This window comes from Danio aesculapii, chromosome 4 (assembly GCF_903798145.1).
Source record: "Danio aesculapii chromosome 4, fDanAes4.1, whole genome shotgun sequence".
NCBI classification, from domain to species: domain Eukaryota; kingdom Metazoa; phylum Chordata; class Actinopteri; order Cypriniformes; family Danionidae; genus Danio; species Danio aesculapii.
Window position 1 is genome coordinate 3118516 of NC_079438.1, and position 21288 is coordinate 3139803.

General features: G+C 41.2%; 1 protein-coding gene across 4 annotated transcripts; it reads right to left on the bottom strand.

Moving 5' to 3' along the window:
• Window positions 1-613: 613 nt before the first annotated feature.
• LOC130221906 (NACHT, LRR and PYD domains-containing protein 12-like) lies at window positions 614-19780 on the bottom strand. Of its 4 annotated transcripts, XM_056454457.1 has the most exons (8): window positions 19625-19780; window positions 19276-19389; window positions 11294-13189; window positions 8084-8257; window positions 7802-7975; window positions 5653-5826; window positions 4644-4690; window positions 614-4565 (listed from the first exon to the last, which is right to left on the bottom strand). In XM_056454457.1, the coding sequence occupies exons 1-8, from the start codon at window positions 19672-19674 to the stop codon at window positions 4045-4047; spliced, it is 3150 nt and encodes a 1049-aa protein (XP_056310432.1). In that variant the 5' UTR covers window positions 19675-19780; the 3' UTR covers window positions 614-4044. The 4 variants fall into 4 exon arrangements, with proteins under 4 accessions (XP_056310432.1, XP_056310434.1, XP_056310433.1 ...); XM_056454459.1 differs by lacking the exon at window positions 7802-7975 and having other exon boundaries at window positions 19625-19779; XM_056454458.1 differs by lacking the exons at window positions 19276-19389; window positions 19625-19780 and adding an exon at window positions 16783-16864.
• Between the last annotated feature and the right edge of the window lie 1508 nt (window positions 19781-21288).

Below are 21288 nucleotides of genomic sequence, written 5' to 3' on the forward strand. Positions count from 1 at the left end.
TGATTAATTGGTTCAGGTGTGTTTGATCAGGATTGCAGCTGAACTTTGCAGGAAGGTAGATCTCCAGGAACAGGGTTGAGCACCCCTGCTCTACACCCTACCTCCACAGGAAACAGCCATGCCTGCCAACCTTTGTTTTAACACTCCTGGATTAGTGGTGTGTACTTTAAGGCCTTTCTCCAATGAGTCTCTTCACAACACTAACCTGTGTGTGTGCATGTAGGCTGATGGTCAACCCTAAATCAGAAAAGCTGGGACAGTGGAAGACGCTAATAAAAAAGAAAGCAGTTGTAATGGATTTTCTAAGTGACGTTTACGTTTGAAACCACGCCCCTTTGTGTGGTGACCTCTATGACTGAGAGTTCATCAAGCAGATCGCCAGGTAGGAGTCAGTCGTCTCTTCATTAAACTCGGCCTGTTAAAAATATACTACAGTAGTGATTTCTAAACTGACTTTGACTTGTATTTCATTGCAGACAACACAACAAACATTATCTAATGTGTTCCTCGTGATTTATTATCTTTTATTTTATTAACACGTATACCAGTTTTGGTTCTTGCAAGACATTTAAAAAAAAAGTTAGAGCAGGAAAGCATTTAGATTAGATTAGAATGTCTTTATTATCCCCGAAGGGCAACACAGCGATAGTTAACAGCAACAAGTCACACTCAACAACATAAAGTTAACAATAAACAATAAAATCCTGAAGAAAACAACTTAAAGCTTGTTTAGTAACCCAACTGCAGTCGGAACAAATGAATACAAATATCTGTTGGACCGTGCCCGTCTACAATAAGTAAACCTTCTGCCTGATGGCAGAAGGCAAACCTTTAAATAAAGTGGGTGGTTCTCATCTGCTAAAATGGACATAACCTTCTTTATGACTCTCTCTACTCATACACGTGTCCAATACTATTAAGATTTGTGCCCAGATCTTTTGAGATTAGGGATGCTCACATTGACCGTTTAACCGTTAACCGAAAGGGTGCACTTTTGACCAATTAATGTTATCAGTTAAACGGTTTAAAATTATTATTATTATTAATATTTTCATTATTATATTGTCATTTAATAATAACATTAATATTATTAGTAGTATTGTTATATCCTTATACATTTTAAAATAATAAATAAATATGCGACGCATGTTTGTTAAGAACTCACGGTCCTTAACACGTGCAATCGTGTGTCGTCGAGATGCGAGACGAATACTGGCATATAATGGCTGAGATTGCGCCAGTGTTGGAAACTTTAAAATGTGCAACCACAGTAATGTCGGCAGAAAAAAAAACGTGTCAATTTCCAACATTTACCCCATCATCTTCAGCCTCCTCAACACGCATCTGATGAGGGCCGACGAGGATGACATCAGAGTGGCAGAGTTCAAGGCGAAAGTCCTTTAGCGACCGCATGGGGGTTGATATTATTATTATTATTATTATTATTATGCATTGTTTATAAGGATACTGTTTGGGTAAAGGCTGACACAGAGGAGTTCATTGCGAAACCAGCGCTGATTGCCTCTCTGCTGGATCCACGCCATAAACACCTCCGTTACCTTGCGCAAGCTGAAAAAGAAGCCGCGAAGGCGATACTTATAAACATGTGCTCTGCTTTAAAAACGGCCACGGGAGGCGATGAGAAAGCGGCGTCCGCTGGTGCCCACAGCACACAATGCAGCCAGAGCAATGCCATGATGTTGCTCCTTGGAGAAGATTATGCCACTCCACAAGAAGACAATGATCTTCCAGAAGCAGAGGTGGCCATTTATTTGAGAGACAATCCGCCCTCTTTGGATATGAATCCTCTTGACTGGTGGAAAGCAAATGAAAGGCGCTTCCCGACGCTGGCCATTCTAGCGAGGCGGCATCTCTGTATTCCCGGGACATCTGTGCCATCTGAGAGGGTCTTTTCTGCCGCAGGATTAACTGTCAACAGGTTGCGCTCCAGATTATCCCCACAGCACGTAGATGTGTTACTTTTTAAAATAAAATTAGACACTTTGTTGTTTGAGGTAGGCCTGTTTTTTATTTGACGGAGGGATTTTTTTTTTTCGATGATTGGAAAGAACAACATAGCTAGGCTAGGTTCTTTAAAATAATCCATTATGGTTTCGTTTAGTAGCCTAACCTACTCTTTTAATTTAATCAATTGAAAAATATTATGTGCAGGACTGCAGGCCATTTAGTTTATTCTGTTTAATTTATTTAGCCCTATATTCTGTTTTCTATGCTGTTGGAAACGCTGCTGGTGCATGAAAAAATTGTATCCAGGTTCTTTCTGTTGTTGATATGTTCTGTAATTTGCTGTTAGCACACGTTAAATAAATGTTTTTAAAAATGCAATATTTAATGTGTCAAACACTCGTGAATTCTTTTTTCTTTCAATCTTTTTTCATTAAATGACAATTTATTAATCAGTTAATATTTGGAAAAATAGCAGTTATCGTTGGGAAAATTACCCGAAACGAGTATCCTTAAATTAAATGCATAGGCCTAGGTCTATTTTCCGTGGGCGATCTCAAATCAAGTGATCGGTTTGAGATAGCCTGCTATTTGTATTTGACGGAAGAAAAAAACCCGCTAGACAAGCAGCATATTCCGGTTCTTAAAAGGTTGAGTCTGCTTTTTTGTTTCGTAATCTAAATTTGTCTTTTAAGTGAAAAAAGCAGGCCTATTTATTTTATTCTTTTTATTTTTAAGTTTATTCTTATTTCTATGCAGTTGGAACCCCGCAGGTGCGTGAATATGCTCCGTTGTTCTGTATGCGGTTGCTCGCATGTTAAAATAAACCTAAATAAACCTAAATTTAATGTGTCACAAAATAGACACGTGAATTATTCATTTTTTTTTATTAAATACTAATTTAATATTAATCTGACCAGTTAACCGTTAATAACCCGTTAACGAGCTGCGGTTGTCGGTTGGCAAAATTATCCGAAATGAGCATCCCTATTTGAGATTGATGAACAACTTTAGAAAGTCTGTTTTTACTTGTCACCCTCAAATGACCAAGCCAGCATATTACTGCAAAAGTTGAAACAGACTCAATAAACGAAGAATAAAATGTCCTAAGAGGCCTATCCACATTAAACTTGACCAGTTTGTAATGCTGCCGTTCCTGTTCACAACACTTAAAAGACGTTTAGCGACTGAAGACACAGAGTGATCAAGAGTTTCAGGTGTCATTTTGTCCCATTCTTCCTGCAAACAAGTCTTAAGGTGGCCAACAGTACAGAGTCTCGCAATTTTCATCCCAGACCCTTAAAATGGATCTGTGTGCTATGACTTTTATAAGGGTTTTTGGCCACACAGACTGTATTGACTTAACAATGTGCCAAACGTTGAGGCATCATAGCACCAAGTGTGTAGAAACATGAGATTTACAAAACCTGATGAGGTTTGCAGCCGGAGTAAGAACATACCCCACAAGGAGGTAACAGTTGTACCCCTGGGGCGCTAGGACATCCTGACGCAACCAACCACACTTAAGTTCACTCTGTAACCACTCCCATAGCAACAAAACAGAGTACCCTAGCAACCATTTATCATCAGCTATCAGTACATTGTAGAGATGTGGGGATTGCCTTGTTTGCCTCATGCTAAAAATGAGACTTCCTTAACACTATACATGCTAGCAGTGACTAACTACATGCTAATAATGATTAGCTAGGTGCTACAACATGCTGGAATGCTTACTAGTATTAATAACAAAACATTCTAGATTAATTCGATAAAATATGAATTAAAATATATCAATGCTTACTAAGTATTAATATTTGATCAAACAGGTAAGTGAGGCTTGTCTAGTAACTAATCAGTGTACCCTAGCAACCACCCAGACTACACTAGCAACTGCATAGCACTGGCCTTATCTACTGCCTAAACTTGCTCTATTGCGTCACATGACCAACTACTGCACACACACACATCTAATTGGTTGAAACACTGTATCATAGGCTTCACACTTGAACTCTGCAGAATCAGGACCTGCGATCCTGCAAAGCAGAGGACTATGGGGAAATCTCTCCTCAGTCTCAGCCTTCAACACAGTTTCACTGATGATCCAGAATAATAAACCCAGAACCCAGGGTAGAGTGGCTCAGTGAATGTGGTCTGGACTGAGTGGATGAGGCTCATTGTGTCTCCTCTGATGTTGTAGAAGATCAGAGTTCCTGCACTGTGATCCACAAACACTCCTATTCTACGGCTAATTGGCTTTGCTAGGAGAAGAGTCTGTCTGTTATTGTGTGTGAATGAGAAATTGGAGGGAGAGCAGAACAAACTCCAGGATTGATCATTATATCCAAACCAAGACTCTTCTCCTCCCTTCCTGCTGATGCTCTTATATGACACTGCTATACACACACCATATCCACTCCAGTCAGTCTCCCAGTAACAGCGTCCACACACACTCTCTCTGCACAACACCTGAGTACGAACATCAAATCTGTCTGGATGATCAGGATACGGCTGATTCTCTTCCACAAGGGTTGCCTTTCTGTTCTCAGACAGAATGAGTTGAGTGTGTGCTGTGTTTGGATCCAGTGCAAGGAAACGGCCATCTGAACAAGAACACACACATTTATAACACAACAACATCCACTACAGCTGTGTGTGTGTGTGTGTGTGTGTAGACGTACATTTTTTGAGTCCTGCAGTAATCTCCTTCACTCCTCCATGATCCAGACTGTAAACACACACAGATTGACATTCAGTCAGTAAACAAACATGGGCTTATAACATGTATAACAGTAATCGTCACTTCACATATTATAAATCACTTTAAAACACAAACTGAACAATTAATATACAATTTGAATGAAGAAAATAAACATGGGAACTGTGTTTGAGAAATCCTTACAGATCACAATGCATGTCAGAGCAGATGAGAATCATGAGGTCAAAGGAACTGCCTGAAAAGTTCAGAGACAGAATTGTGGCAAGGCACAGATCTGGCCAAGATCTGGTACAAAAACATAATGGCCCGTTTCCACTGAGTGATACGGTACGGGTCACCTTTATCAGGCTTGAGCTCGGGTCAACCATGGCTCTCTATTATATGTATGTATATATATAATAGATATAATATCCGTATATATATAATATATAACAATGTAATGTCTTGGCTGTGTATTTAAAAATGGCGCTTCCTTTGTTTTCATTCTCCTGGGTTTTTACACACGATAGTGACGTTTTTCTGTAAACCAATAGCGTACAGCTGTGCATACAGCTCAGCCTTTTGGTACCCATTGGAAAGGTTAGCCAAAAAGTGGTATGGTATGGTACGGCTGCAATAAAACAAAGAGTGAAAAATTGAAGGGGGTCTGAATACTTTTCGTACCCACTGGAGTATAGTGTGTCCACAGTCATATTATAGTGATATAAACACAAGTCTCTTTTTTCAAATTCGCTGACATTAAATTAGGATCCAAAACGCAGTGATTTTGAGACCCACTGCAATGTGAAGAGAGCAATTTTCCCTGCCCACTGACTGACTGACATACGCATATTACATGTCTCTGTTGTAAGATTTTTATTCTGACAGTGAACTAAACTTTAGAACTTTTCCAGAGTTTAAAAATATACACTGATTTGCCTGCTATCTGCCCCCAAGCAAAAACTCCCAAACCAAATCATTAATCCACATACTTGAGTTTGTCCAGTGTGTAGTTTGGATCCTCCAGTTGGTCAGAGAGCAGCTTGACTCCTGAATCTCCTGGATGATTGTAGCTCAGATCCAGCTCTCTCAGGTGTGAGGGGTTTGAAGTCAGAGCTGAAGACAGAAAACCACAGCCTTCCTCTGTCACCATACAGCCAGACAATCTACAAACAAACACACACACACACACACACACACACACACACACACACACACACACATACACATCACATCACAAGTAGTCAAAATCAAAGAAAAGTAAGATAGACTAGGAAGCAGGCTAGGGGTAGACAACATAAAACACAAGAATCAAAGAACATGGCTAGAAGAAAATGAAAATGCTACGTAAAGTTACAGGTTTGTTTTAACTAACAAAACAAACAAACAGCACTCAGCAATTTGTGTGAGCAAATGTGGTGTATAAATAGTCTGTGTAATGAGCTGAGCAGGTTCAGCTGTGAGTGTTTGCAATCAAACGAGATTTGGAACCGGTGTGTGCGTGTGTGTGTGGTACATGCTGTCATTTGTAGTCCATATGGGGGCAGAGTTGTAGTTCTCCAGTGATCTGCAGTAGCACTACCTTCCCTATCTACCACCACATCATCTACAAATTATGATTTATTTTACTGAGTAGATGGAGGGGGATCTTCTACAGGACCAGGTTCTGTGGAGAGAGGACGGTTAAAGGGTTTCAAAGGTGACACATGGAAGGTGAGAATACGTGACTAAACAACAGCTCTGTAGTTACTATGGCTGATGGTAACCCAAGAAAAGGGATCAGTTTACAAAACTTAAGAGAATCTATCTATGATGACAAGAATACCTAGATGTGACCAGGGCTAATTTGGAATTGGCAGGGGAACACATTTTCCTGAATGGACACTACTAGGAGTCTTCACCATGGCACATTTCTTGCAGCCCTGCACAAACCTCCTCACGTGCAACAGCAAGAAGGTCTTGTTGGCCCCAGGGTGGCCAGTGAGGAGTGCGAGGATTACATGAATGGAGTGCGTTGAGGAAGGAGAACCAAGTGGAGACCTGGAGGACCACCTCAACTATGAAAGGGACCTCTGGATTGGGGTGAACCAGGAGGGGGGTCTGGGTAAACGCTTTCTTGAGAGTGTGGAATGCCTACACATGTTTTTATTCCATAGCTGATTCTTCAGTTTTCCTTGGAGGAGACTGGTGAGATAACAAAATATATTGCTTTAATTACAGATGAACTTCCGATAGAAGTTGGAAAGAAATGATGGCCAAGAAGTGATTCTTGTGGCCAAGAAGTGATGGCTTCCACCTTCCCCTCATCCATCTTCACACCAGCATCAGAGATGATGAATCCCAGGAAGTGGATGGTCATCTGATGAAATGAACCCTTCTTGTGTTTGCAGAGCCATGGCAGGACCTCCGCTACATGCTTACGATGTTCTGCCTGACTTTGGGAACAAATCTGGATGTCATCAATATAGACTAAGACAGTCTTCAACATTAACTCACAAAGCACCACGTTCATGAAATCCTGGAACATTGGCTAATCCATAGAGCACCCAATACTCAAAGTGGCCGCTAGAGCTGATAAATGCCATCTTCCACTCGTCACCTTCTCTTATCCGAATTAGATTGTGTGCACTGCGGAAGTCTAGTTTTGTGAACACACTGGCTGCACGAAGATGTTCTAGAGCTGTTGGGATGAGAGATAGTGAATATCAGTTTTTAATGGTGATCCTATTGAGAGCTCGAGAGTCGATGCAGGGACAGAGCACCCCATCCTTCTTGGCCACAAAGAAAAAGTTGGAAGCGGCAGGGGACGTAGAAGGGCGGATGTAACCGTGGTTAATGGAGCTGAACTTTATGGAACAGGCATAATAAAGAGGAATGACGTGCAGGTGCAGGGTTGATTAGTACTCAGGTGATGGTGATCAGAGTGGTTGGGGTAACTGTGAGTGGAGAGAACCTGCCCTGCCTGTTACAAATAAAGGGTTTACTCACATTTGACTTCACTTCACATTGAAATATACACACTGAATAAACATAAAACTAAATACAGTTTTGCATGTTTGTACCTCATCATATTTTGGGGGATTCAATAATGTAAAATTAATTTGTGGCAGCATTTATTTTATGGAAACAATTTTCTTTTACCTCAGTATCTCCAGTTTACAGATTGGACTCTTCAGTCCATCAGAGAGAAGCTTCACTCCTGAATCCTGCAGGTCATTGTTACTCAGGTCCTGCTCTCTCAGGACACAGTTTGAGGATTGTAGAACTGAAGACAAACTCTCACAGGACTGAACAGTGAGATTACACATGACCAGTCTGAGAAAGAAGAACACAGATTACATAAATAGTGAGATTTTGTCATTCATCCACTATAAATAATAATTATAATCAATCAATCAATCAATCAGGTGTTAGAACTCAGACCTCAGTGTCTCCAGTTTACAGTGTTGACTTTTCAGTCCATCAGAGAGAAGCTTCACTCCTGAATCCTGCAGGTCATTGTTCCTCAGGTCCAGCTCTCTCAGGACACAGTTTGAGGATTGTAGAGCTGAAGACAAACTCTCACAGCACTGAGCAGGGAGCTTACAGCCCTGTAGCCTGTGTAGAGGGCAAAAACAAGCAACAATAATTAGGGGTGTCAAGATTAATTGTTTCTTCGATGCACTGTGATGCAGATAAGGAAACTTTGGTATCAGTTCAGTAATAGATCATAACCGGTTACTACAAACTGACATCATTTATCTTATATGCGCTATATTGCGGTAGCTTACTATGGCAAGAGGGTGAGCATGAGTAATTAAAATGCTCCAACTACTTAAAAAGCAGACAACTGTGCACAATTCCCTGTTTGAGTTTGCTGGACAGTCTTTCACTGACACTGAAAGTACAGCAGAACCTAGGAGCCCCTAGGGCCGTTGTGCGCTAGTGGAATTGTTGTGTTGCGAAGTAAAATAAATAATTGTGTATGAAAAGCATTGTCAATGCACTGTGATGCACAAAGATATCGAATTGAACCGAATATATAGCATGACAATTGTAACCAAACCGTGAGACCAGTGTAGGCTCACACTCCTAACAATAATAGTGTGTTAATCTGGCAGTTTATGCTAAAAATCAGCAGTAAGAAATTGAGTGTTTATGAGTCCAGTCTACATAGTGTTAGAAGTAACACTTGGGGAAAATATTATAAGAAACCAGTCTGAGATGATTGGAGCTTTATGACATGGTTGCGTTATCCTGCTGGAGGTAGCCATCAGAAGATGGAGACACTGTGGTCATAAAGGGATGGACATGGTCAGCAACAATACTCAGGTAGGCTGTGGCGTTGACACCATGCTCAATTGGTACTAATGGACCCAAAGAAAATCTCCCCCACACCATTACACCACCACCAGCAGCCTGAACCGCTGATACAAGGCAGGATGGATCCATGCTTTCATGTTGTTGAGGCCAAATTGTGAGCCGAGCATCCGAATGTGGCAGCAGAAATGGAGACTCATCAGACCAGGCAACGTTTCTCCAATCTTCTATTGTCCAGTTTTGGTGAGCCTGTGTGAATTGTAGCCTCAGTTTCCTGTTCTTAGCTGACAGGAGCGGCACCCGGTGTGGTCTTCTGCTGCTGTAGCCCATCCGCCTCAAGGTTGGACGTGTTGTGTGTTCAGAGATGCTCTTCTGCAGACCTCGGTTGTAACGAGTGCTTATTTGAGTTACTGTTGCCTTTCTATCAGCTGGAACCAGTTAGGCCATTCTCCTCTGATCTCTGGCATCAACAAGGCATTTTCGCCCACAGAACTGCCACTTACTGAACATTTTCTCTTTGTCGGACCATTCTCTGTAAACCCTAGAGATGGTTGTGCGTGAAAATCCCAGTAGATCAGCAGTTTCAGAGCAGCCCATCTGGCAGCAACAACCATGCCACGTTTAAAGTCACTTAAATCCCCTTTCTTCCCCATTCTGACGCTCGCTTTGAACTGCAGCAGATCGTCTTAACCATGTCTACATGGCTAAATGCAGTGAGCTGCTGCCTACATAGAGACTAGTAAACAAAAAAATCATATATCCCATGTCACAAAAACTGCTTTCTTTCATCTGAGAAATATCGCTAAGTTACGAAGTATGCTATCCATCTCAGATGCAGAAAAGCTAGTCCATGCTTTTATGACTTCTAGGCTGGATTACTGTAATGCTCTGTTTGCTGGCTGCCCAGCATCCTCTATTAACAAACTTCAGCTAGTACAAAATGCAGCTGCCAGAGTTCTTACCAGGTCTAGAAAATTTGATCACATCACCCCAATTTTATCCTCCTTACACTGGCTGCCTGTTAAGTTTCGTATTGAATTTAAAATATTGCTTCTTACATATAAAGCTTTAAATAATCTAGCTACTGTTTATCTAACCAATCTTCTGTCTCGCTACAATCCAACTCGCTCTTTAAGGTCTCAAAACTCAGGGCTTCTGGTAGTACCTAGAATAGCAAAGTCGAGTAAAGGAGGTCGAGCCTTCTCATTTATAGCTCCTAAACTCTGGAATAGCCTTCCTGATAATGTCCGAGGCTCAAACACACTCTCCCAATTCAAAACTAGATTAAAGACCTATCTGTTCAGTAAAGCATACATGTGCTTCACGCATCTCGTTTACATAAACTATGAACAGCAGCTACGCTAAATATTCTCTTTATTCTCTATTTTCACCTGGGGGTACTCATCCCGAGGCCCCTAGAGATTATACAGCGCCACTGATGCGATCCAAGACCTGTGAAGAGATGATCCCAAGGTTTCCACAATTCCGGACCAGGCTGTACCCTGAGCAGGTGTTGTGGGAGTAGTAAGCATGCGTCTGATTCCAGTAAGACTCCAGGGACAGACAAGTCTTTTCTGACATCCAGCGTTCTCCAGTCTCCGGCACCTTTGACTGCAGCTCTGCACAAGACGTTTGGCCAGTGGAGAAATGGTCGTGCCCAACTGAGCCTGATTCCTCTCCAGGTTTTTTAATTCTTCACTTTTGCCAATTGGTGAAGTTTATTCCTCGCTACTGTCGCCACTAGCTTGCATGGTTCAGGATCTGTACAGCTGCGCATCGTTGGATTTGCTCTTCAGTGTTTGGACTCTCAGTAGTGATTATTAAACCACACTGAACTGAGCTCAACTGAACTGAACTTAAACTCTGAAAACTGAACTGACACTGTTTACATTTACTGTGACCTCTTATGTGAAGCTGCTTTGACACAATCTACATCGTAAAAGCGCTATACAAATAAAGGGGAATTGAATTGAACAAGTGAGATTTTAAACTCAGCAACATTTTATAAGAGAAATAAATTAAAACTCTGCTACCTCTATGTGTCCATCTAGGGACACAAAATAAGAATGAAGAAAAACAACTCTAGTGCATGGGACCTGTCATTGTGTCCCAATGTGTCATTCAAGCATAAACAAGTAAAGCACAAACACACACAGCTGTGCTTCTAATGTGTGTTGTCCAGAATGCTTCTATATTCACATGAGGAATAATCAGGGTTTCTATGAATATGTTAAAGCAGGGCAGTGATTTACTAAACTGATCTGAGTCTTCAGTGCAGACTGATGTGCGTCTACTGTCATCAATGAATGAATGAATGAATGAATGAATACTCACAGAGCTCTTCTGCAGTTTCCCACAGCTGGTATTAGTCTCTGTCTTCCCTCAACTGATGTGTTGAATTTCTGCAGCTCAAACTCATCCAGCGGCTCCTCTGACATCTGAAGCATATAGGCGATTGTTGAACATTGAACAGGAGTGAGTCTCTCCTCTGAGCGTTTGTCTGATTTCACAAACTCCTGAATCTCTCTGGACAGAGTCTGATCTTTCACCTCCAGCAGACAGAGCAACAGATTGATGGATCTTTCAGCTGAGAGACGTTCATCATCTCCCTTGATCATCTCTTCAATGTACTGTGTGGTGTCTCTGATGCTCTCTGAGCTCTCCTCTGTGTGTGTCAGCAGATCCTGTAAGAGTCTCTGATTAGACTCCAGTGAGATGCCCAGCAGGAACCGCAGGAACAGATCCAGATGACCATTACTGCTCTCTACAGCTTTATCTACTGCTGAACTGAGGAGTTTAAACAGAGATTTCTCAGACACGTCCTGTAGATGTTGATTATATGAATATTTTTCAAAAATCAACTCCAGCTCTTCTGTGTTCTTTGTTAAATGGCAGTAAAACACATGGTAAGCAGCCAGAAACTCCTGAAAGCTGAGATGGATGAAGCTGTAGACTTTCCTCTGATGAATCACAGATTCCTCCTTGAAGATCTCAGTGCAGATCCCAGAATACACTGAGGCGTCAGTGACGTCTATGCCGCTCTCAATCAGGTCCTCCTCATAGAACATCACATTGCCCTTCATCAGCTGTGTGAAAGCCACTTCAGCAAGTTTGAGGATCACTCCTCTGCTGGACTGCAGGAGTTTCTCTGGATCTCTCTCTTCATACTTCTGATTCCTCATGTTGATCTGAATCAGCAGGAAGTGGATGTACATCTCAGTCAGAGTTTGAGGGATTTCTGCTCTCAGATCTTCTTCCAGGAGCTTCTGAAGCACAGTGGAGGAGATCCAGCAGAAGACGGGTATGTGGCACATGATCTGGAGGCTTCTTGCTCTTCTGATGTGGGAGATGATTCTGCTGACTAGATGCTCGTCGCTGATTCTCTTCCTGAAATATTCCTCCTTCTGAGGCTCAGTGAATCCCTGAATTTCTGTCAGACGGTTGATGTATCTGGAGGGGATCTGATGGGCTGCTGCTGGTCTGGAGGTGATCCAGATGAGAGCAGAGGGAAGCAGATCTCCTTTCAGGAGGCTCCACATCAACACAGCCACTGATGAAGATTCAGTCACAGCACAAACTTTCTCCTCATCTGAAAAGTTGAGTGTGATTCTGCTTTCATCCAGACCATCAAAGATGAACACAACTCTACACTGCTCATAAATCTTGGGCTCCAGATCTTCAAGTTCAGGATGAAAGTCCAGCAGAAGTCTGTGAAGACTGTACTGATGATCTCTGATCAAGTTCAGCTCTCGAAATGGAAGCACAAACATGAAATCTACATCCTGATTGTCTTTTCCCTCGGCCCAGTCCAGAATGAACTTCTGCACAGAGACGGTTTTCCCGATTCCAGCGATGCCTTTAGTGAGAACAGTCTTGATCTGGGCTTTCTTCTTCTTGATCTTCTCCTCATGTCCTGCTCCAGCTGAGGCTTTAAAGATGTCATTGCAGTAGACTGGAGTGTGTTGTGAGGGTTCTGTTCTGGCTCTTGTCTCCATCTGTAAAACCTCATGTTCTTCATTCACTCCTTCACTCTCTCCTTCTATGATGTAGAGCTGTGTGTAGATCCTGTTCAGGAGGGTTTGAGTCTCTCGATGGTTGATTCCCTCAAATAATCTCTCATACCTGTTCTTCATGCTGGTTTTGTGCTGCTCTTTGACTCTCTGGAGTTCATCATGTTCTGGTTGGACTGAATCCTGCTGCAGGTCTCCAGTCTGATCTTCTCTATCCACACTGCAGGAACAACAACAACACCAAGAATCAATGAGTGCGAGTGTACAGATCCTCTAGTACAGCTGAAACAGCTGAGTCACAATACACAGATTTAATCCAGAACCAAACTACAGTAATGCAGAAACTGTCCCAGATCAGCAAGAATCTGCCTCAGTCTTCAAATGACTCTCATAGCTCTATTGTGTAGCACTTTAAACAAATCAATTCAATTCAACCCATCTTTAATTCTATAGTGCATTTACAATGTAGATTGTGTTAAAGCAGCTGAACATAGAAGTGCTAGTAAATTAAAACTCTGTCAGTCCAGTTTTTGGAGTTTAAGTTCAGTTTAGTTCAGTTCAGTGTGGTTTATTTTTTGTTTTACTGCTTCCCCAACTGTGCTAGGAAGGCTGTTCCAGAGTTTAGGTGCCAGATATGAGAAAGATCTACTGTTTACAGTCGATGCTGATATTCTGGGAATAATCAATTGTCCAGAATTAACTGAGCGTAGTGGACGTGAGGGCCTATAATACACCAGGAGCTCCCTCAAATACTGGGGAGCTCAGCCATTCAGGGCTTTGTAGGTAGTCAATAAAATGTTCAGATGGAGCCAATGCAATGATGAAAGAGATGGAGTAATATGATCTTGTTTCTGTTCTAGAAAGCACTGTAGCAGCTGCATTTTGAACCAGCTGAAGTTTTTGTCTTCTCCCACCTCTAGATTCTCTCACAGTGACCCAGCCGTCTCTCTGCAAAGCACAACAACCAGAGCTGAACAATGTGCATGGCATGCTAGGCTAGTCACATTAAAAACCTTATCTAGAGACCGAGCACTCTTACTATCCTCAATTAAAGTTTGGATGTGTGTCTCTAATTCGGAGATCTTCTCTGTCAGCCTGACTATTTCCTTACATTGATCATGTGGAAAGCCCTCGTTACTGACAGAGAGAGATACACTAATCATGTGGCAGGAAATGCATGTGACAAGAACAGGAGAAGCCATTTTTACTCACCGTCAGTTGAAGTAATTTCTGATTTACCACAGCAGTATATTGAGTTAAAGGGAACTGAAGAGTGTGTATAAAAGTAGCAGTAGGCACTGAAGGGGGAGAGAGAAGGGGGAGAGAGCAAGAGAGAAAACATGAGAGAGAGAGAGAGAGAGAGATCAGAGCACATGGACTAAACAATTTGCAATATTACATATATATAAAAGGGTGTAAATAGGCGGAGTAGGTAAATAGACTGTTCAACACACAGGAGAGAGAACAGGTGCGAGTTAGCAAATTAGAAAGTGAAAGCTAAGAGATAAGCACAAGCAAAAGTCTGAATGAAACACATGTACAATATAAAGCGTGCAGTTAGGTGCGAGTAAGTAAATAAACTGTAGATGCACGTAACAGAAAACAGCCCCTACTCCTCATTTAGTGCATTCACATGAAGTGGTAGGGGTGTCCCAATTCTCTTTAGCTTGAAGGTGTAGGGCTAAGGGGAAGGGCTAGATAGCCCTTGAACAGAGATTTTTCAGGACCACACTCGAAACCAAGAGGTATGAAAATTACCCAGAATACACCAGCCACAACGGCACCATGGCTGCACACGCCAGTCAGGAGATGCACAAATTAGTATTTCTCATTATTACAACAAACAAACAGATGTGTTAATTCATTTATAACCACATTCCTTAAAAAAACTAAAGATTAAAAACGGCTAAATTTGGCTATCTATAATCCCTAATGATATCTACAGCTATAGCAGTCCCACAACATCCTGACACTCGATGACACTGGAATCCCCTGTCAGAAGAGTCTAGTGTCTGTGAATGAGCTGTTTACAGTAGCCGCATTTCCACTATCGGGCCAGTGCGAGCCAGGGCTTTAATTGGGCCAGGCCGGGCCAATAGCCCGGGAGGTTGAGAAATGAGGCCGAAATCATGTCGCGTTTCCACTGTCGGGCTAGTTGCTCGCAGCGCGTCACGCAAACACCGCCCCCAGAACGTCCCCCGAATCAAACGTCACACAACCCATCACACAGCCCGCTCGCTTCAGCGGGAACAAAAAACTCAAATTATAACCGCAACGATGTACTTGATAACGTCCTCATTTCTGCAAACGCCGTCTATTTGCCTCTGAACATTTTCCTCGGCCCAAATGTTCAGAAGAGCCCTGGTGTCCTCAACTGACCAGTACTGTCTGCTATCCATTTTTTCTTCTTCTTAGTGAGTTGATCAAGCGCGATAGCAAAACAAATGTAAGGGAAGAAAGCATCTAGTCTCCTCTTTACCTGACAGGAGAACTCCGCCTTTGTACGTAACCCCGCCCCGAAGCCCCAGTTGGCCCTCCTTGGCCCAAGGTATTCGGCGGGCCGAAAAAGGCCGGATGCTGGCCCCAAGGAAGCCCAGCTTTGGCCCGATTACGCCCCGGAAGTGATAGTGGAAACGCGACTGGCCTTGGCTCGCCCTGGCTCGCTCGCTTTAGGCGCGATAGTGGAAACGCGGCTAGTCTCTGCTATAGTGTTAGTGTTGTGTTTATGTGTGTTTACATGATGAATATGGCCACTGTGTAAATGCACAGTACAGTTATGATCTTATTACCACATTATACCGTCATGATGACATAATATATGCCTTCAGTGATCTCCTGAAGATAAACACCAATAAATAACACAACTGGAGTAACTACAGCAGTCTCCATCGTCTGATCTCATATGAAGCCCTTCCCCTTCACGATCTGTTTCAAGGGCCGAGGGGAAGGAAATCTGTCAGTGCTTCACCATGACTGTATTTGTTCTGCCCTTGTCTTCTGTCAGCTCACTTTCTGACTGAATAGTTTTTGTTTCGCATGATAATCTCCAGATCATACAAGCTCTTGCTCACATGGTTCAGGATTTCTGATCATAAATGTCCAACATACTCAATATTTATAATTATTGATCAGAATGAGCAGATTCAGTAAGTTCAGCATTAACACTACTGTAATATTGCTTAATCCTCGTATTATTTCTTCACTGTAATGCATTATAAGATGATAAACAAAGACTCTGAACCAGTTGCGTTTCAAATAAACATCTCTTGTACCCATAATTATTTATGAGCTGAAATACTGCCTCACTTCGTGCCTCACTGATCTTCTTCATTCAGCTTGTCTAAAATCTTTCTTTTGATCGCCCACTTTGGACATTTAGCTGACTATTGTAAAATCATGTAAACTCATTCGACTAACTCTGACAGTTTGAGTATCAATACTTCATCAGTACTTTACTCCTGATCAAATGTGGACATTCAGTTGTAGAGTGACCTGTGTTTTGTTCCCTGTAATAAAATGTCTTCAGTGGACTGAGAGAATAAAGTCTGATAATGTCTGATCTCTTCTAGAAAACACGTGATCATATAAATGCTGCAAGGCAAGGCAAGTTTAATTCAGTAGCACATTTCATACACAGTGGCAATTCAAAGTGCTTTACATAAGCAGAAATAAAAGAAACAAGTATAAGAGAAATAAAAACAGAATAAAAATGATTAAAAAACAAACATTAAAACAGATAAAATGTGTTATAAAAGAATGAAAAAGAAGAGAAAAACATAATAGTATAGTCATGTGTGTGTACAGATGATCTACCTGAGGACAGGTCGTGTGTGTTCACTCTTAAATTTTAATGGTGGTTTCATAGACGCGTCACTCTTCAGAGACACACAGCTGGGTTCTGCTTCTGCTGTCTTCCTCTTACGTGAGCTAAAACAGAGAAGATTAGAGTTCAGCACTGCACACACTGGACTCAACACACCAGATATTAATCCTTCTTCATTTAAATAAACACCTGAAGCAGCACTTTATATTCATTTCCTTTATATCTGAACAAAAATAAAGAAATCAGCAAACACAGATCAAGGCGCATTTCTTGTAGAGAATGCATAAGAGAAATGCAGCACTATTAGAGCAGATCAGGGCTGAATCAACTCATCAGCAAATCACTGAATGAAGTTGACAGTGTAGATGTGGGAGGAGCCTAATCATTCAGGGGTGTCAATCATCATCACATGACTGTATAAGCAGCAGTATAGACTGCACTGTGTCAGCTGACTGTTATTCCAGCAGCTCCACTTATCCTCCTCCTCAACACTCAGTCTTCAGAAGGTCACTCATTGGGGGTTTGTCTGCAGAGCTCCGGTCCAGACTTTGAGGACAGCAAGACAAGTTCATTTACCATCATTCATAATGACTGAATGAGCAGGAGAACTCAGGAAATATCAATGATAGAAACTGCTGCCAATAACTCTGTTGATCACCCTTACAAAAAATAACTGCAGTAAAGCTGCAGCACAACAGCAGTATATAGAAGTATAACTGCAGTAAACTGAAGTAAAGCTGCAGCACAACAGCAGTATATAGAAGTATAACTGCAGTAAAATTAAGTACAATTGCAAAACTGCAATACAATGAAGTATGAACAGTTCTAATACAGTACAATATAGTTCAACAGCAGTATAAGTTGCAGTAAACTGCTGTAAAAACAAGTAAACTTCATCTTTACTGCACTTGTGCTGCTGTAGTCTAATATACCAATTCTGTGGTAACTGTACTGCACTTGTGGGGTTTGCCCTTCAACATCTACCAACAATATTTTGTACTTATTTCAGGGATGTTTTTTAGGATTCAAGTAATTTTCTAATTAGAATTTTAAGAGTTTATTTGCAGAAACGAATAATAAAAAATAACTGCAGTGAACTGAACAGTACAACAGCAGTAGCCTATATGGATAACTGTGACATATTCAATACAACTGCAGAATTGCAGTATAATGAGGTATAAACACAGTAAAATCTGCAGTACAACTGAAGGAACATTAAATAAACTGAGGGGCAGTATAGTGCTATGTTATATAATTTACTGCACTTAAGTACAGAAGCATTTAAAGTGCACTTTAGTTTTGTGATGTCTTGCAGTATTGTAGATGTGTTTCTGTAGTTAGTTACACTGCAATACAATACAGCTGAAGTCAGAATTATTCATCCCCTTTGAATTGTTTTTCTACTTTTAATATTTCCTAAATGATGTTTCTCAGATTCAGGAAATGTTGACAGTATGTCTGATAATATTTGTTCTTCTGGAGAAAGTCTGATTTGTTTTATTTCAGCTAGAATTAAACCAGTTTTTAATTGTTTAAACACCATTTTAAGCTCAATATTATTAGCCTCTTTAAGCTATATTTGTTTCTGATAGTCTACAGAACAAACCATCATTATACAATAACTTGCCTAATTACCCTAACCTGCCTAGTTACCCTAATTACCCTAGTTAAGCCTTTAAATGTCACTTTAAGCTGAATACTAGTGTCTTGAAGAATATCTAGTCTAATATTATTTACTGTCATCATGACAAAGAGAAAATAAATCAGTTATTAGAGATGAATTATTAACACTATTATAATTAGAGATGTGTTGGAGAAATCTGCTCTCTGTTAAACAGAAATCGGGGAAAAAATAAACAGGAGGGTGAATAAATCTGACTTTAACTGTACATGCAATGTGCAATTGAACTGAAGTACTGAAACCTCATCTGGAACCCATTGTCTACCGAGCAGGAAAAGTAGGAGCTGTACTTCAGTTGTATTGCAGTAGCAGTACTATATTATAGAAGATGTAGTACTTCAGTACCATTACAGTAGCAGTACTCCATTATAGTAGTAGTATCACTTCAGTACTATTGCAGCAGTTGTACTGTGGTTGGTTCTATTGTAGTCTTCAGTTGTTTTGCAGTAATACTGCAATATACTTAAATAACAGTTGTTTGTGTCCATAAACTGCACTTTTCAGAACAACTAAAACCACAGTATTCCTTTAAAAAACTGCAGTAATTATTTGTAAAGGCAGCTGGCATATATGAGCCCAACATAACAGGATGATGACTGCGCTTCAAGTCTTATAGTCTTGATATGGGATTGTAAACCGTTACGTAGGACAGAGAAAACAGGCCAAAGATGAGCTAAAAAGTGGACTAACAACTGGAGTGGACTAACAACAAACATAAAAAACAGATAAAATGTGTTATAAAAGAATGAAAAAGAAGAGAAAAACATAATAGTATAGTCATGTGTGTGTGCAGATGATCTACCTGAGAACAGGTCGTGTGTGTTCAATACTAAATTTTAATGGTTGATTCATAGACGCGTCACTCTTCAGAGACACACAGCTGGGCTCTGCTTCTGCTGTCTTCCTCTTACGTGAGCTAAAACAGAGAAGATTAGAGTTCAGCACTGCACACACTGGACTCAACACACCAGATAATAATCATTCTTAACTTAAAAATCACTTTAAACAACACTTTATAATCAGTTCCATTATATATGAACAAAAAGTATAGGATAGGACAGAAATAAAAGCACTCATAAAAGAAGAGCAAGAATCCTGTCTAGTAGAAAATACAATAAAATGTCATTTAAAGTGCAGTACTGTAACAATACCTGCATCCTGTAATCAAATCCTGATCTCCTGAAGAGTGTGTGTCCTCCATGATGGACCTGAAGAGTGTGATCTCCAGCAGAAACTCTAGCAGACACTGAGAAACAATCACAGATGTCCAGTCATTGATCAGCCTTCATAATTGAGCTGAATTCAGCAGGAACAGATCAGCAGCTGCCACACTCAGATCACGAGCTTCATCACGAGTAAACTAAGAACAGTACAGTTATCATCCGTTTGTTTACAGTGAATAATATACATACCGATTCACATACAGACGCTTTCCGTAGGACAAAGCCTTGTTCATGAGTCTGTAATCTCCTGTAATACAGATTTGTAAGATGGATTCTGCCTGTTTAAAATGGCAACTGTGTCAAGACAGCGGCAGGTGTGACAGCTGCAGCCTAGTCACAGTCAACAGTTTGTTTTCAGAAAGCACGTCTGATCTTAGAGACCATCCATGGCGAAAGTCGACTCCGGACTCAAGTACTGCAGTTCTTGTACACACGTTTGATCATTGTGGTTTAGTAAAACAGACTCGTTTCAGAAAAATGGCTGATCAGTACAGGCAGTTCTTCAAGTGGTTCTCACTGCAGAGCCACATGGGTAGAGCTGAGCTCCAGCAAGAGGGAATTTGAGGCACTTGGGTGGAGGTTACCTCCAATGAGGGGGAGCTTAAGCTTCAGCTGTCACTGGGGGTTAGGGTTGGAGGAGTAGCTTAAGCTCAAGCTCCCCTTGATAAACAGCAGGAAGACATGCAGAAATACCCCATATGGCAGAACTCTTCAACCCTAAAAAGTTAAGAGTTTTTAGATATTTGAACTGGAAACAAGATAAAATCTCTACGTAAGAAAGGCTTTTTTTGCAGTGTGGGAAGCTTTCAGGATCTTTCAGCCCACACCAGTCAGATTCACTGCCTCATATAGAGGTAAAGTTGGTTTATATTCAGATATTCTCCTTGATAATATAATTTCAGAAAGGTATTCTTTGCTAATTATATTAGCAGCCAATGATTGTTAATGTACAGCACTGTTTACAGTCTATTAGATAGTGCTAATGTTGTTTTGAAGTCATACTTGCATGCTAATTCTGACCGAATATTCAAATTAGCGTGGTAAACAATATAGAGACAGTTAAAATGAACGAATGCGAATATAAAACCAACTTTATCTCAGTAGCCGCATTTCCACTATTGGGCCAGTGCGAGCAAAGGCTTTAATCGGGCCAGGCCGGGCCAATAGCCCGGGAGGTTGAGAAATGAGGCCGAAATCATGTCGCGTTTCCACTGTCGGGCTAGTTGCTCGCAGCGCTTCACGCAAACACCGCCCCCAGAACGTCCCCCGAATCAAACTTCACACAAACCATCCCACAACCCGCCCACTTCAGCGGGAACAAAAGACTCAAATTATAACCGCAAACACAACCTGGCATCACGAGCGTCGGAACCGGCCGTTTCGGTCATGAGAGGAGCGGGAAGGAGAGAGGAAGCGGAAGTTACGTCACGGATTGAGACAACAACAAGCTGGAGTTCGCGGTATCTGTAACATTTCTTAAAAATAATAACTTTAAGTGAATAAACAGTCATCGCTTGATCTGATCTGTGCTTGTTGTGCAATCATGGATGATGACTCGGATGAGTCAATGATAAATGAAAGTATGGGCTTTA

Bases quoted from the DNA above. Each gene is read 5' to 3' on its own strand.
- LOC130221906 (XM_056454457.1), bottom strand. From the start codon at position 19,674: ATGGAGGACACACACTCTTCAGGAGATCAGGATTTGATTACAGGATGC. The intron at 5,827-7,801 runs GTAAAAGAAAAT...GTTTGTTTGTAG, and splicing joins TGTAAACTGGAGATACTGAG to ATTGTCTGGCTGTATGGTGA. The intron at 4,566-4,643 runs GTACGTCTACAC...GTTCTTGTTCAG, and splicing joins TACTGCAGGACTCAAAAAAT to ATGGCCGTTTCCTTGCACTG.